General features: G+C 46.2%; 2 protein-coding genes across 2 annotated transcripts; both read right to left on the bottom strand.

Annotated features, from left to right (window-relative positions):
* Window positions 1-951, bottom strand: LOC128331255 (olfactory receptor 14A16-like). The gene has a single exon (XM_053264608.1). It carries the CDS (start codon window positions 949-951, stop codon window positions 1-3), a length of 951 nt encoding a protein of 316 aa, XP_053120583.1.
* Window positions 952-8,607: 7,656 nt separating this feature from the next.
* LOC128331254 (olfactory receptor 10A7-like) lies at window positions 8,608-13,826 on the bottom strand. The gene is made up of 2 exons (XM_053264607.1): window positions 13,797-13,826; window positions 8,608-9,534 (listed from the first exon to the last, which is right to left on the bottom strand). Exon 2 carries the CDS (start codon window positions 9,529-9,531, stop codon window positions 8,608-8,610), a length of 924 nt encoding a protein of 307 aa, XP_053120582.1. The 5' UTR covers window positions 9,532-9,534; window positions 13,797-13,826.
* Between the last annotated feature and the right edge of the window lie 1,239 nt (window positions 13,827-15,065).

Here is a 15,065-nt window from a genome sequence, read left to right as displayed (position 1 = left end):
TTACTCATTTCCCTTTGACTTTTCTGAAGTCACCTCTTTGATGGAGAGCACTTTGTTCATCAAATGTCTTAGGGCCTTTTTGATCTCCTTGTTTCTCAAGCTGTAAATTATTGGATTGGCTATTGGTGGCACTATAGAATATAAGAGAGCTGCCAAGATTTCATTGAAGAACAAAACTTCTGAACCTTTCTTCATGTATGTGAACATCCCAGTAATGATAAATAAAAAGAAAACCATAAGATGGGGAAAACATGTGGAAAAAGCTTTGTGCTTACCTTGTGAGGAAGGGATTTTTAGGATAGTAGAAAATATGTGGACATAGGACGCACTGATTGAAGAGCAGATAATTGCACCCAAAACAATACCACATACAAGGATTGCCCTCTCATGGCCAAATGTGTCAGAGCAAGCAAGCTTTAGGACTTGAGGAATATCACAAAATAACTGATTGATGTCATTTGGCCCACAAAATGGCAAGATGATGATGTTCAGGGTGTGCAGTGCAGAATAGATAATGCTAATCACCCAGCAACCAGCTGCCATACTGGAACACTTCACCTTATTCATGATGATGTGGTAATGCAGTGGGTAGCATATTGCGATGTAGCGGTCATAGGCCATGACTGTGAGGAGAGCCATTTCTACAGACCCAAAGGTGATTCCCAAAAAGATCTGGGCCATGCAACCGAAGAAGGAAATTGACCTGATGCCAGTAAAGGAGACATCTATGGATTTAGGGATGGTGACAGAGATGTAGCAGATATCAAGGATGGATAAGTTAGCCAGAAAGAAGTACATAGGAGTATGAAGACGGGAGTCCACAGCTACAACAAGGATCAGGAGAAGATTCCCTATCATGGCTATCAAATAAATCAGTAGGAATAGTATGAAGTGTAACATCTGCAGTTCAATGCTATCAGTGAATCCCAGGAGTAGGAATTCTGTCACCATGGTTGTGTTGGATGCTTTCTGATTCAGACTGACGCTGCACATGGAAGGAAAGGGGAAACTGAGAATTTGCACTAAAATATAAAGCATGAAACATTTCAATGATGTTCTCCCGTGTCTCTGTAAATGCAAAGCAGATTTTTTTTTAGCAGCTTTCCCAAGCAGAACATCTAATCATACCCACTGTTAGTGTATTGGGCGAACAACAATCTTTCTGCACAGTCTACTCTAGCTAGTCTCTTGCCTTCAAGCAGGAAACCTTCAGCACTTTTCAGAGGACAATTCTGCAGCCTGCTAGTCCTTCAGTCCCACATGCAAAAGCTTCTTTCAGAAGCAGCAAAAGAGGACTGCTAGATCTCTTTATAAGGTGGTCCAATTAAAGAAGAGAAACCTAACCAATTACATGAGGATTTATTGATTAATGGATGTATGCCTTATTGATCTGACATTGAATATATTTTCCCAAACATACCTGTTCATACCTGGTCAAGCAAGCTGGCTACTATTATCCTGGGTTATGTAGGGAACCAAGCAATCAAAAATGCATTAATCCTGTTTCTTACCAAAATATTCAGCATAAGCAGCTGCCATGTGCATCTATTAAGGTAACATATACTAACAACCACAAATTTAATCTATAAAATTTGTTGAGTATACAGATTGTGAGGGGTGGGGGGATTCTAATACCTTCCCTACATATTAGCCTTTTAAAAATGAATTTATAATCTCATGCATTCTGTACATGAAGAAAATGTTGCTTCCCTGATGGGGACTGGGGAGAAACAAATGTTTTCCTGAGTAGATTTTTTTAATCTCCTCCCAAGGGCAGGTAGACGTTAAAGTTACTGTTGTGATTGCTTTTCCCCTTTGTATACAATCAATAAAGCCTTTCTCACAATCAGTGAGAAGGGCTACCCTCTTATTTTATTCTATCTATCTATCTATCTATCTATCTATCTATCTATCTATCTATCTATCTATTTATTTATCTATTTATTTATCTATTTTTTTATTCATTACATTTTTATAGTGCCCAAAATGCGAGTTCTCTGGGTGGTTTACAAGACAATAAAAGCCAATAAAAAGATTAAACACATTAAAATTTAAAATGTTAAAACTATTAAAACACAATTAAAACACAGTTAAAACAATGGCTAATTTAAAGCCTGGGTGAACAAATGTGCCTTGACTGGCTTTTTAAAAGTTGTAAGAGATGGGGAGGCTCTTTATTTCAGCATAAAGTGTGTCTCAAAGCCTTGGGGCAGCAATGGAGAAGGCAGTTTTTAATATCTTGCTCTTTAGAGTGCTCCGCAAACCCAGGCTGCCTGATCGTGAGTAGACCCCCAGAGGGGATGTGAAAAGCCGCCTCCCAGCTCCGGGGGTCTCCCCAGTATGCTCTGCACTCTCTTCTGGGGGCCACACGGCCCCCGAGGTCCTCAGCCCCTGCCGGCTCCATCACGGAGCCGGCAATCGTGTGTGCGGCTGATCCAGCCGCCCAGGGCTCTCTCCCCGTGTACTCTCAGGAGCCAGGTCTCATTGATCGTGAGACCTGGCTCTCTGCCTATGGGGACAGTAACTGTAACGTTAAGGCTAAAATCTTATTACTGTTGAACTAAGATTTATGGAGTGTTATAAAATTAACTAAAATAAGCTAAAGTAAATGCATAGAGGATAAGAAGATAGAGACTGTGAGCATAAGAGTGAAATTTATGACAAGTTATAAAATAGTTAAGTTAGAATTAAGATTTGATCAAAATATGATAAAATGGAACCTGTATAACTGGGTAACAGGAGTGGCAGTGCAAGCATGAGCTGTGTAAGACCTGATTAATTCTTGCTGGCAGTCAGATCCCAGTGAATTTTGTACACTTTTTGTACAACATTATGAAGCTAGTCTCATGATCGTGTAAGAAGACTACCCTCTTTTGTGGGGAGGAAGCCCAAAAGCGCTTACCTCCGGCAGCCGATCGCAGCCAGTGCTCTGGCAGGTGGATTGGCGGCACAGAAAAGCAGCTTCTCTCCTGCTGTCCGCCCAGACCTTGCTGGCAGCTCTGGGGGTCAGGTGAAGGGAAGTGCCACTGTGCAACACCACACTCCCCAGAGCCCCAGTGTGATGCCTCACCCCTAGAGCCCCAGCGGGTGCACAATGCATAGCATATTTCTGGGATCTCCCTCCCCTAATGTGCCCGCTGAAGCTGCAAGTAGCTGCGGCAGACACATGATCCAGTAACCCATTTTTGGAGGGCACATTCATGCCCCAAACCCGGGTTAAGCAGCAGGCTCTGTAAGTGGGGTTGCCACTGAGCCACCACGAGGAGACATGCAGCTCCTGCTGGTGCACACGAGCAGCAAAAACTGAGTTGGGCTACCTTAGCCTGGTTTCTGTTGCTTGTGAGAATCACTTCTATGTGTTATGAAAGGCTGAAGTCATAAAGTAGTAGGGAGATGTGGCCTTTTGAGGCCTTGCTTTTGCGGCCTTGTGGATGTCTCTATAAAGTCAGCAGTGTAGAAGGACGTGCTTGGTGGTTTTAACTTGCCCAGCATCACAAGGGCACAGACATTCTGGGAAGGGGATCTTGTATCTTCCAACCAACACAGCCAAAGGTAGGGTGCTGCAGTGACCCTTCTGTGGTTAGAGGCCTCTAGCTGCATTAGATATGCAGCAGGTTCCACTATGTATCTTAGGCTTTAAGGGATGAGGAGGTTTGGGGCCCTGCCTAGGTCAATTTGGTACTTTGCATCCATTATGCACTATTTAAGAAGTGTCCTGGCCTGTGCCCAGGGGCCCAGGGGAAAATGATGTATTAGTTAAACAACAAAAGGTTATTTAAGTGGTGGGCCACTTAAATAGTGAGTTGGGTTTCACGATCGGTGAGACTTGCCTCCAGAGGGTTTGTGGGTAGAGTGGGCTAAGCCTGCTCTCCCCACAGACAAGCAGGGAAGCAGCCCTGGGTGGCCGTAGCAGCTGCCCACACGACTGCCGGCTCTGTTACGGAGCTGGTGGGAGCTGCGGGGATTGGGGGCCAAATGCCCCCCAGAAGCTCAAGACTGGAGAGACCCCCTGAGCAGGGAGGCTGCTTTTTAGACTCCCGGTCGGGGGTCTACTCATGAGTTGCTGCAGTGCGGAGCCATACCGCAGCAACACACGAGCACAAAGAAGGGGTTAGCGGAGCGCACGCTCCACTAACCTCGGCTAAGTGCAGGAGCAATTAAGCGGGTTACCCGCTTGTAATGTAAACCACCGGGCTCGCCTGCGAGCCCGGTGGTTTACATGACCAGCAAAAATCGGGCTAGGCTCTCCTAGCTCGATTTTTTGCTGATCGTGAGAATAGCCCTGTTGTTTAAATGGCCCGCCATGACTCGCAGTGTGGAGAGCTGGATGGGGTTTGGCGGAGAGAGTGGGACAAGCCTGTTCTCCCTGCACATGAGCGGCTAGCCTGCCCTGGACAGCCCAATTGGCCTCATGATTACCAGCTTCATCACGGAGTGGGTAGGGGTGGCAGGAATTGGAGGCCGCCCAGCCCCCAGAAGTCCCAGCATTCCCCCCGTGTGCGCAGGACATGCTGGGGAGGCCCCTGTGCCGGGAGGCTTGTTGCAACCTCCCAGTTGGGGGTCTCCTTGGGAGTCGCTGCGGTGCGTAGCTGCACCATGGCAACTCACATTCTGAAAAGCGGGGTTAGTGGACTGCTCACTCCGCTAACCTCGTTTAACGGGGGCAATTAGGCAGACTAGCCACCGGCAGCCGCACAGCTCATGGCATTTCACACACGCAGGGGAAACTGGGCACCCTTAGCCCAGTTTCCTGCACACGTGTGAATAGCCTCATTTAGTCATTTCTGCATATCAAGCCATGATTAGAAGGTACTTTCCGGAGACTAGGGCTGCATTCACATGTAACACAGAACTGTAGGTTCAATGGAGCTGCAGTTCTGCTCCCCACCCCTCTCTGCTCTCCTGTCCAAATTAGGACATAATGGAGAACAAGTTCTCTACAGTCAGGGAGGCTGCAAGGAGTGGGAGAACTGGCTCTGTGGGCTTCCTTATTGCATGAAGAGCAGCCTGCACAGCCAATCACTACCAGAGAGAGGGAAGAGCTTTCTCCTCAACTCCAGTTCCAGAACACTGAGCCTGCAGTTCTGCATTTGCACATAACACAAGTTGTGACTAACTTTAGCCACAACTTGTGGCTAAACTCACTACAACCAAAGGTTCAAATGGGAGTCTGGAGAGTGAAACCCCAGGCTGGTCTCCATAGGAACTGGAGTTTCAGTGTGGTGTCCTGCATTCGGACGTACAGGTTTGTCAAGCTCTGACATCTTCAACTCCTGTTTCACATTACATGTGAATGGGATGTAGCTGGACAGTTGGAAACTATAGTAATAATCTCTGGCCTGTTGCATTCACCTAGTGGATAATCTTTCCAACATGACATGCATCTGAGACTCCCAGCATTTGAACCAGAAAATCTTGCTTTGCGGTTGCAACTTAGCCTAATGAATAAGGTTAATAAGAACTTATGGACTGTGTGTGGACTGTTTCTACTCAGACTTTAGCACCTCTTTGGGCACAAAAGAAAAAAGGGTAGAATTTCTAATTATGATTGAAACTATTCCTGGAAAACCCCATATCTATCTATAACAATATCAAACTATTTAAATATCCAGGACAGTTTTCAATATTTGTTGGATTTGGACTTTGTGTTGCAAGAAAAAGTACCACCTATATTAAACACACACCCACACACCTGAGGTACCTCGACTAGGAAGGGATAATTTTTAATTTTTACACGTGCTGAATCATTGTGGGATACAGAGACCTTAGAAAAAGCAAGGAGAATGTATAACAACATAAGTCTCACACAGGCCAAAGTCTTGGTTGAAAAAAGTGTGGTTTGTTCATGAATCTGGTATTCGTTAATCTAAACAAGCCTCCTATTAAATTGAGGAAGTGCTAAACCAATTATCCTTTACTATTTCTTTATTTCTCAGCTGCCCGCATCATACTTATACACCCTCTGATATCCAAATATACAGCCTACGTTGCTCTTTCATCCTTCTCTGTACTTTTCTGGAACTAAGCATTTGTAGTTTTCTGTTTGTTTCTCTTGCTATTTTTATCACTGAGACTGCATGATCATAGATCCATGTATAAAAGATGCAGGTGGGTGTTCAATAGTAGTAGCATCTTAGTGAAAATGAGCTGGGTCTTATGATCCGTGAGACCCAGTTTGGGGCGGTGATCGGGGAGGGAGCCCTGGGCTGCCGGATTGGCTGCCCACACGATTGCCAGATCTGAGATGGAGCTGGTGGGGGCTGGGGGGAGCAGGGGCCAATTGGTCCCTGCAAGCTCCAGCATGCCCTTCATGAGCGTGCAGGGCATGCTGGCGAGACCCTCGGAGCCAGGAGGTGGCTTTTCGCCTCCCCTCCAGGGGTTTTCTCATGAGTAGGCACGGCACAAAGCCACGCCATGGCTACTCACAAGCTATAAAATCAGGTCTGCTGAGCACTCACTAGTTTGGGGGCAAACCTGGTTTTGGGGCAGGGGTTCTTCAGCGGGTTACCCACTCTAGAAGCACCAGGCTAGTAGCCAAGCATGGTGGTTCTGATGATCGGGAAAAATTGGGCTAGGCTCTTGGGCTAGCCCGATTTTTCCTGATTGTCAGAATAGCCGCAATGAGTATTTACTTCCCCACAAGCCCCAATATCTCTCTTCCAGTACTAATAGCAATGTTTTCCCTAAATGTTTTGTTTATCTGAGTTTTCTTTGGTTGTTGTTTCTTTATTGAGGCACCTGTGTGTATGTATTAGGTCATTTTCTCCAAGCAGCACCTGTGTGTATTAGGTCATTGTCTAAAGAAACTACTGTTTCTCCAACTGTGTATTGTATAATGCAGAATTGCCCACTATCTGACAATGAAGCTGTTCTCACAAGCAGCAGAAACCAGGCTAAGGGGGCCCAGCCTGGTTTCTGCAGCTTGTGAGAACCAATGAGCTCGAGGGCGAGCCCAGTTTCTCCACGGTGGCAAACTCACTTATGTAGCCATCCTCTTAAATGAGGTTAATGGAGCCAGCACTCCATTGACCTCATTTTTTGGTCATGTCTCTGCCATGGCTGCTTGCAACCATGGTGGGCACACTGGGGGGTGGGGGGAGGCGTTAAAGTAAAAAAAAAAAACTACACAAAATTTCAAAATTTTGAAAAGTTTTTTAAAACTTTTTTACAAAAGTAAAGAATTTACATTTGACAATTTATTACCCTTGTTAAAAGTAAATTGTAACTGCATCAATCAATGAAAAGAAGATACATCACAGAAGTGAATAATTCAATCATAATGACTGCCTAGGGGTGCACAGGTCAGGCAGTATAGAAATTAGGTAGGAAGGTAGGTAGGTATGTAATTTCATGCAGTGGCATGAAATAAGACATGATGAGAACTTGGAAGAAAACCCCTCTCGAAGAGTTTGTATGACTTGACTTCCCTGATCTTAACATTGGGCTGGTTCAAATGATACAGCTGGCAGCACACATGGGGGCGTATTGAGGTAACCTCTTGGGTCATCTTCCATGTACGTCCTGGCACCCACCCAACTTGTCTCTTGGGAATGAATACCAAGGGCCCCTAGATACATACTCCAAATACGTGTTTAAACAAAACTTGTTTAAACTAGGGATGTGCACAAACCTGTTCGGAGGCCCTTTTACAGGCCTCTGAACAGGTTCAAACATTGGGAGGTTTGAAGGTTCAAATGCAGGGTGTCGGACTTTAAGGCTGGGGGAGGGTGCACTTACCCTTTCCCCCGCTTTCCCCCACAGGTGCTTGGTTATTGTAAAGTCCTTCGGGGAGGCAGTGTACCTCCCTGCCACCCCATCCCCTCGTTGGTCAGAAGTGGCCTGGAAGTACCTCCCCCCCAGCCTCTTTTGAACCACCCCCACCCATGCACATCCCTAGTTTAAAGATGTTTAGCAAATGTTTAGTGGCCATTCAGATGAACAGGCCCCTGACATAATCAAGGATCGAAGCCAGGAGTGTGTTGGGATGTCGCCCATGAAGATTCCAATGAGTATGCTCTCAATTCGTAAAAAGGGTGTTGGTGCAGAGGACGGGGCTTATCATCATCATCATCATCATCATCATCATCATACTCCTGTTGCCATTGCAAAAGTGTACAGCATGCATGAACACCCAGCTCCTGGCCATAGTACAAGATATGAGCACAAAGCTTACATTCCAGACAGCTGTTAATCCATGACATCAAAATGACTTTCAGCACATGATCATTGTACAGTGAATGTATGGGAAGGCAATCTCCTTCATCTGATGCACAGCACTCATGTCAGCTTTTGGAAAATAAATATTAGCTGCTTGTTTCCAGGATTTTACTTGGAAGCATCCTAGTAATTAACATGAAAAAAACCCCACTATAAAATCTAATCAATGCTACCTACTAAACTGAAACAACAAAAAACTCACAAGCCAATGAGCAATAGCAGGATTCTGCCATGAATCCATGAAGTTGCAGGCTGTGGCTTCAGGTTCCTTAGGAAAGATTCTCAGGATCATTCACAAATAATGGTGGGGGGACACCCTGCATTTCATGTGAAATAGATGAACACTTTCATAAGCAGTTCAGTCACCCTATGTTCAGTCACTCTGAAATTTCACAATCTGCATTGATTTATTTTCCTCCTCAGCATCCTACTAAAGGCCCCCTTCATCTCCTTGCTGCGAAGGCTATAAATGATGGGATTTAGCATGGGGGTAAAGACTGTATAGGAGAGGGAAAGCAGCCGTTTGACCCCTGCAGAATAGTTTGTCTTGAGTCGAAAATAAGTCAGACTCGCTGTGCCAAAGAACAGAGTCACGGCCATGATGTGTGAAGAGCAGGTGGAGAAGGCTTTCCGTCTCCCTTCAGCTGAAGGCATCTTCAGGATAGTGATGATAATACGGATATATGAGGTCAGGATCAATGTAAAAGGACACAATATAATAACAGAAGTTCCTATGCGTGAAAATAACTCAAATCGGTGAGTATCTCCACAGGCCAACTGTAGAATTGCGGGAGTGTCACAGAAGAAATGAAAAACTGCATTGGACTCACAGAATGGGAAACTAAACACCCAGGTACTCTTTATGAGCCCAACAGGGAATCCTGATGTCCATGCTGCCATTGCCAGCAGCACACAGAATGTCCTGTTCATTATGACTGGATAACGTAAAGGGTTGCATATGGCAACAAAACGATCATATGCCATTACCGTTAAAAGGAAGCACTCCATGGTTCCAAAGAAAAAGACAAAATACATCTGTGCCCTGCATTCTGATAAAGAGATGGTCTTTTTTGCTGATAGAAGGTTCACCAGCATCTTAGGGACAATAGTTGATATAAAGCCAACTTCTGCAAAGGACAGGTTTTGGAGGAAAAAATACATAGGACTGTGCAAGGCGGTGTCAGTTTTTGTTAGGAAGATGATGAAGAAGTTTCCCATCAGAGTCAGTAAGTAGACAACCAGAAACATAGCAAAGAGGAGAAACTGGAATTGGCCAAGTTCAGAAAATCCCAACAGAAGGAACTCACTGAACATAGTCTGGTTGGGCCAGCTCATTATTTATGTCTCAGTTTCATTTAACATACAATATTGAATAACAGCAGCTGTACTTCTAGATTGTTATTGCAAGAAAAATGTTTTCCTCATAATTACTGGTGCCAGAGAGAACGTTTTGTATAGTCACACTGTACTGCTGGTTCTTTGCCAAAATAAGCAAAAAAATATTTTTTATAAAATCTTCCTTGATTACCACATTAATATATTTGTTCTATTTATAACGTTGTCAAATAATGAGCAACAAGACAGCCATCAACCATCTGGAAAACAAAATAATTCAAAAAATAATATTCCATTCAAATGTCAGATACAAAGAAAATTACCAAGACTGCAATATTAATGGAAACAAACCAACAATATGTCCTGAGGTTATGCTAGAATTGACAAGATTTGACCCAAGGGCTCCAAGTCAAGCAATGTGAGGTGAAAAACCTTTCCAGTCCCTACCTTCTGTACAGTCTTGGTCCTTCAACATCTCTTTCTCTGATGAAGACAGATATGAGACCAGTGTGGTGTAGTGGTTAGAGTGCTGGACTAGGACCAGGGAGACCCGAGTTCAAATCCCCATTCAGCCATGATACTTGCTGGGTGACTTTGGGCCAGTCACTTCTCTCTCAGCCTAACTTACTTCACAGGGTTGTTGTGAGGAGAAACTTAAGTATGTAGTACTCTGGGCTCCTTGGAGGAAGAGCAGGATATAAAATGTAAGATCATCATCATCGTCATCATCATCATCATCATCTTATCATCATCATCTGGTTCCTGTCATCAATTGATCTCTAATTTGACCAGTGCTTAAAGTGGGTATGGACTGATACATATGTTATCTTCACATATCAAGAAATACAAATGGAATTAAATGTAAAATCATCAGCTTAGTTTAATGAAGCAAAACATGAGCAGCCATGTATCATTGTTCTCTTTCTTATGTTATGGCCCTTTCTTGCTAATTGGATTGCTGAAACATGATTGTTTCCCCTGGTCTTTTGGAAACTTCAGCTCATAAACACACCATTTAGATAAAGTTGAAAAGCTTCAGAGTCCTTACCTGGCTCAGTAATGGAAAGGAACTCCATAGTGATGTCTCATAAAAGCTGCCTGTGGAATACAATCTATACCTGTTGGTAACATCTTTTCTCCCTTGGGGAAAATGATACATCAACGGTCGTGGATTTTAATGACTGTGACTAGAAGCAAAATAGCAAGGTTGTGATCAAGGGTTTGCTCAGCAGAATGCATAGAACATATCCATCACTTTACTAATTAGTGATCCCCAATCCCTTTACTAATTAGTGATCCCCACTGGGTGTGTGGGGAAAATTTTTTTTATCTTGTATGGAAAAAAAATTCTGTGGCACCCCCTGTAATTTCCTGTGGATCCACCCCTGCATGAACGAAAGCATGCTCATGCTTGTGCAACAGAGTACAACTGCAGCACATCTAATGTTTTAATTTAAACTTTTCTGCAATTGTACAAATCCCTGCAGTCTATTTTATGCTAGTCAAAGAGGTGAGTCTCATGATCAGTGAGACCCGCCGGAGGGGGTTCTGTGGGGAGAGCGGGCTTAGCCTGCTCTCCCCACAGACAATTAAGTCAGCAGCCCGGGTGGCTGGATCAGCCACCCACACAACTGCTGGCTCTGTCATGCAGCCGGTGGGGGCTGTGGGGATTGGGGGGCTGCACAGCCCCTGGAAGTTCCAGGATGCCCTGCACAAGCGCACGAGGCATCCTGGAGAGCCTCCGCTAGCCCAATTTTTGCTGACCGTCAGAACCACCAGGCTCGTAGCCGAGCCCGGTGGTTCTGGAGTGGCAAACCTGCTCTGGAACCCCTGCTAAAAAGCAGGTTTACAAAGCGAGCACTCCAGCAAACCTGCTTTTTAGACTTGTGAGTAGCCGCAGCACGGCTTCGCGCCACACCTAGTCACGAGTAGATCCCTGGCCAGGAGGCAAGCTCACACAGGGCATACTGGGGCTTGTGGGGGCCGCGTGGCCCCTGCTCCCCCCACCCCCGCTGGCTCTGTCACGGAGCCGGCCATTGTGTGGGCGGCCGATCCGGCCGCCCAGGGCTCCCTGCCCGCTTGTCTGCGGGGAGAGCGGGCTTAGCCCGCTTTCCCTGCAGTTCATACAAAAGCGGGTATCACGGATCATGAGACCCACCTCACTGTTTTAATTGTTTTAATTGTGTTTTAATAGTTTTAACTTTTTAATTTAAATTGCTGAAATATTTTAATCTTTTATGGGCTGTTTTTATTGTTTTGTAAACTGCCCAGAGAACTTGCATTTTGGGTGGTATAGAAATGTATTAAATAAATACATGAATAAATATGTATAAGCAATCCAATTTTGAAGCTTATAATGGAAGAACCCCTTTTCCCCCTTGCTACTTACCTCAGTTACTAAAAATAAACTCGTGTGCCCCTTTAATTTTACAGTATAATGCTTAACAATAACAGGTGGCTTAAAAATAACAATTGTAATTCTCTGTTTCAAATTAGACCCTTAAAATTAACAGATCTGTTACATTAGCAAGACAGTGAGGCAATTCTCATGATGGAGAGAAAGAGGCTTAGGGAGCCCAGCCTGGTTTCCCCCCATCGTGAGAACCTCCGGGTTCTCAGGTGAGCCCGGTGGTTCAACGGCGGCTAGCCTGCCTAGGAAAGCCTACCCTAAAATAAGATTAGCGGAGCAAGTGCTCTGCTAACCACATTTTACTGATTGTGTGCTGCCACACCACACAGCACCACTGACACACAAGTAGACCCCCAACCAGGAGGCAACAAGCATCCTCCCAGCATCCTCTGAGGACCGAGCAGCTCTACACACACATCATGTGTAGACCCTCAGTATGTTTTAGCAGGGTCCCATCACAGCACTCATCTAGTCTAGTGGGTTTTGTTGTGTGTCTATCTTATGATTCTTTTAAAATTCTGAGCTCTTTAGGGACAGGGAACTACCTTCCTTGTGCCCTTTCTCACGATCAGTGAGAAAGGCTACCAGGTGCACGGGGAGGAAGGCTCCTGAAATTTGCCTCCCCCACAGATGATAGTTGGGTCCATGCTGGGCCAGCAGATCATACCTCAAGATGGACATCTAACAAAAGGGCCACAAGTGTAAAGAACAAACCAAAACCAGCAACACGGTTTGTTGCTGGTTTTGGTTTGTTCAAGATGGACATCGGCTGCCCCTGGCAGTGTTGACGGTTGAGGCCCAGGACACATTGTTCCAGCCCCCGGAAATCCCATAATGCAGTGCACGAGCATGAGTACCACACTGGCCTGGAGGCTGCTCCTATGTTGGCACCATGCTGAAGGGTTCTGTGAAAGCTAAGTTAGCCTAACCAGCGCCATCCTTGCTTCTGTAAGCCTGCTTGCAACTATTAGGAAATAGAGACAGAGAGACAATCTGCTAAATTGGGAAAAGGTCAGAGAAGGGGATTTCTATGTGCTAACCACACAAACAAACAGTTGGCCAGACAGTTGCTGACAATTGCAAATTGCCCAAGCCTAGAATCCGCAAGGAAAGGACAAGGAATTGGGGGCCTTGCAAGAGGACAGCCTGATGAAATGTGTATGATAATGTATAGAAAAACAACTCGTTTGAAATAACCAATAGAATTGCTTTGCAAGAGGGGCAACCTTATATGGGGAAGGGGGAAGGGGGGTGAGTTTGTTTATCCAAGGGTATAAAAGTGTCTGTAAACTTCTTTGTGGCGCGCCACTTCTTGCATGATTGTGAGAACTTAGGGACGCCCGATTTGCTTTGCTCAGCTGAATAAAGAAACTGAAAAGAATCTCCTGCTTGTCTCTTTTAATTGGCATACCTCAAACAAGAGGCGAGAGTCAGCCTTTCCCAGGCTAGCTGGGAAGGCATGGTACACCCCTTAAAAAGGGACCCCAACATTTTAGTGACCCCGACGTGATTTGAGGGCAAAATTTGTCACCAGACAAAGGCTGTTATTTGCATCCAGACACCTTCAGACCGGCAGCCGAGGCAAAACCGGGGGTGACCCTGGAGTTCTCTCAGCGCGCACCGACCCGTGTTGTGTTGGGAGGTCACAACAGAGCCGCCTCTGGCAGACCCCGGAGCACTGCGAATGAACGCAAGGAGATTCATAGGGTTTAAGGAGGTTGATGGTGCACCTGGAACAGAGCTTGAAGGGGTGAGTATAAAATTTCAAAAAGGGTAAAGGCTGGGGGGGGGTGTGAATTTGTGGCCCTGGAGTGAAAGAGAAGTCCAAATGGACGCGTGATTGCTGAGGACTCAGTACCGTGGTTCCATCACCCCGCAAGGGGAACGGCCGGGAAAAGCCCGAGCGAAAGAGACAGTGTGTGAATGAGAAGGGTCCATAGCTGTCTCCTGGCCCCACCATGGTAGTGGAAGAGGGGATACAAAAAGATTGGCTTGGGAATTGCTGATCGACCGGGGGGTGAGAGGCCTGAACCCGTCTCTTGGCCCCAGCAGTCTCCAAGGCCCAGCCCGGCAAGCTTGGAGGGAGACAAAGCTTCTCAAGGCCCAAGCCCGGGAGGGAGACGAAGCGTCTCGAGGCCCCGGCCCGGCGACTGGAGGGAGCAGAGGAGAGGACGGAAACGACAAAACCCATTAGGCTATTCAGGTGTCTCGAGGCCCAACCTGACGAGGTTGGAAGGAGACAAGGAAATTCAATAGGGAAACATTTAATGGGAAATTGGGAAAGAATAATAAGTGTACCCCCCTTCAATGTCTTCTGGACCATTTTAAGCAATTTAAAACCCAAGGGTTATGAGAAGCTCTTGAGTGTTAATTAATAAACTTATGTTCTATGTCAATATCTTTATATCTAAATACTAGGCCAGATGTTTGTGGGGGCTTTGGGTGGGAAATCTACCTCAGCTGGCACCCCCTCCCCGCCCTCTTGCCCCAAGACTCCCACAGGCACCCCCTCCCTGGCCTCCTGCCCCCAACCTTGGGCTGGCCCCGGGGGGATTATTGGGGAGCCTGTCATCCAGCCCGTCTGGGCCACCCACCCTGTCCAGGTCTGGGTTCACCCTCATTCCCCCGGATCCGTCGAGGTCATCTTTTCCGACCTTTGGCCAGCCGGGACATGACCACGGGAACCCCCGGTCCCCGGCTTACCTTTCAAAAACAGAGGGAGGGGATCGGAGACCGAGAGGGGACCCGTGCTTCCACTGTGGCCAGAGAGACCACTGGAAGAGGGAGTGTCCTGGTCGCGGGGAGGTGGGGGATGCCGCCTTCCGGCCAGTAATGGGAAGAGGAGGGGGACAACCCAATCCCCGATTGGGTCTCCCCAGGGTAGGGGGGGAATGGTACCCCTGCCCAGTTCGACTGGGAGACATCCAGAATAAGGGAGTCAGACCCCATGGACCGGCCCTGTGGGGATTTCATCCCCTCATGGCAGCAGGAAGTTATGAGGTCAAACAGACGATAACCACATGGCAGATATGTGTGCTTGACAAGTGGCACAAATAAAAAGGGAGGTCTGTAGCCATGGTTTTTGCACACTTCATACCACTCA

Source organism: Hemicordylus capensis, chromosome 6 (genome assembly GCF_027244095.1).
Source record: "Hemicordylus capensis ecotype Gifberg chromosome 6, rHemCap1.1.pri, whole genome shotgun sequence".
NCBI lineage: Eukaryota > Metazoa > Chordata > Lepidosauria > Squamata > Cordylidae > Hemicordylus > Hemicordylus capensis.
The sequence above is the reverse complement of the archived record's forward strand: the minus strand, read 5'-3'. Positions and strand labels throughout refer to the sequence as shown.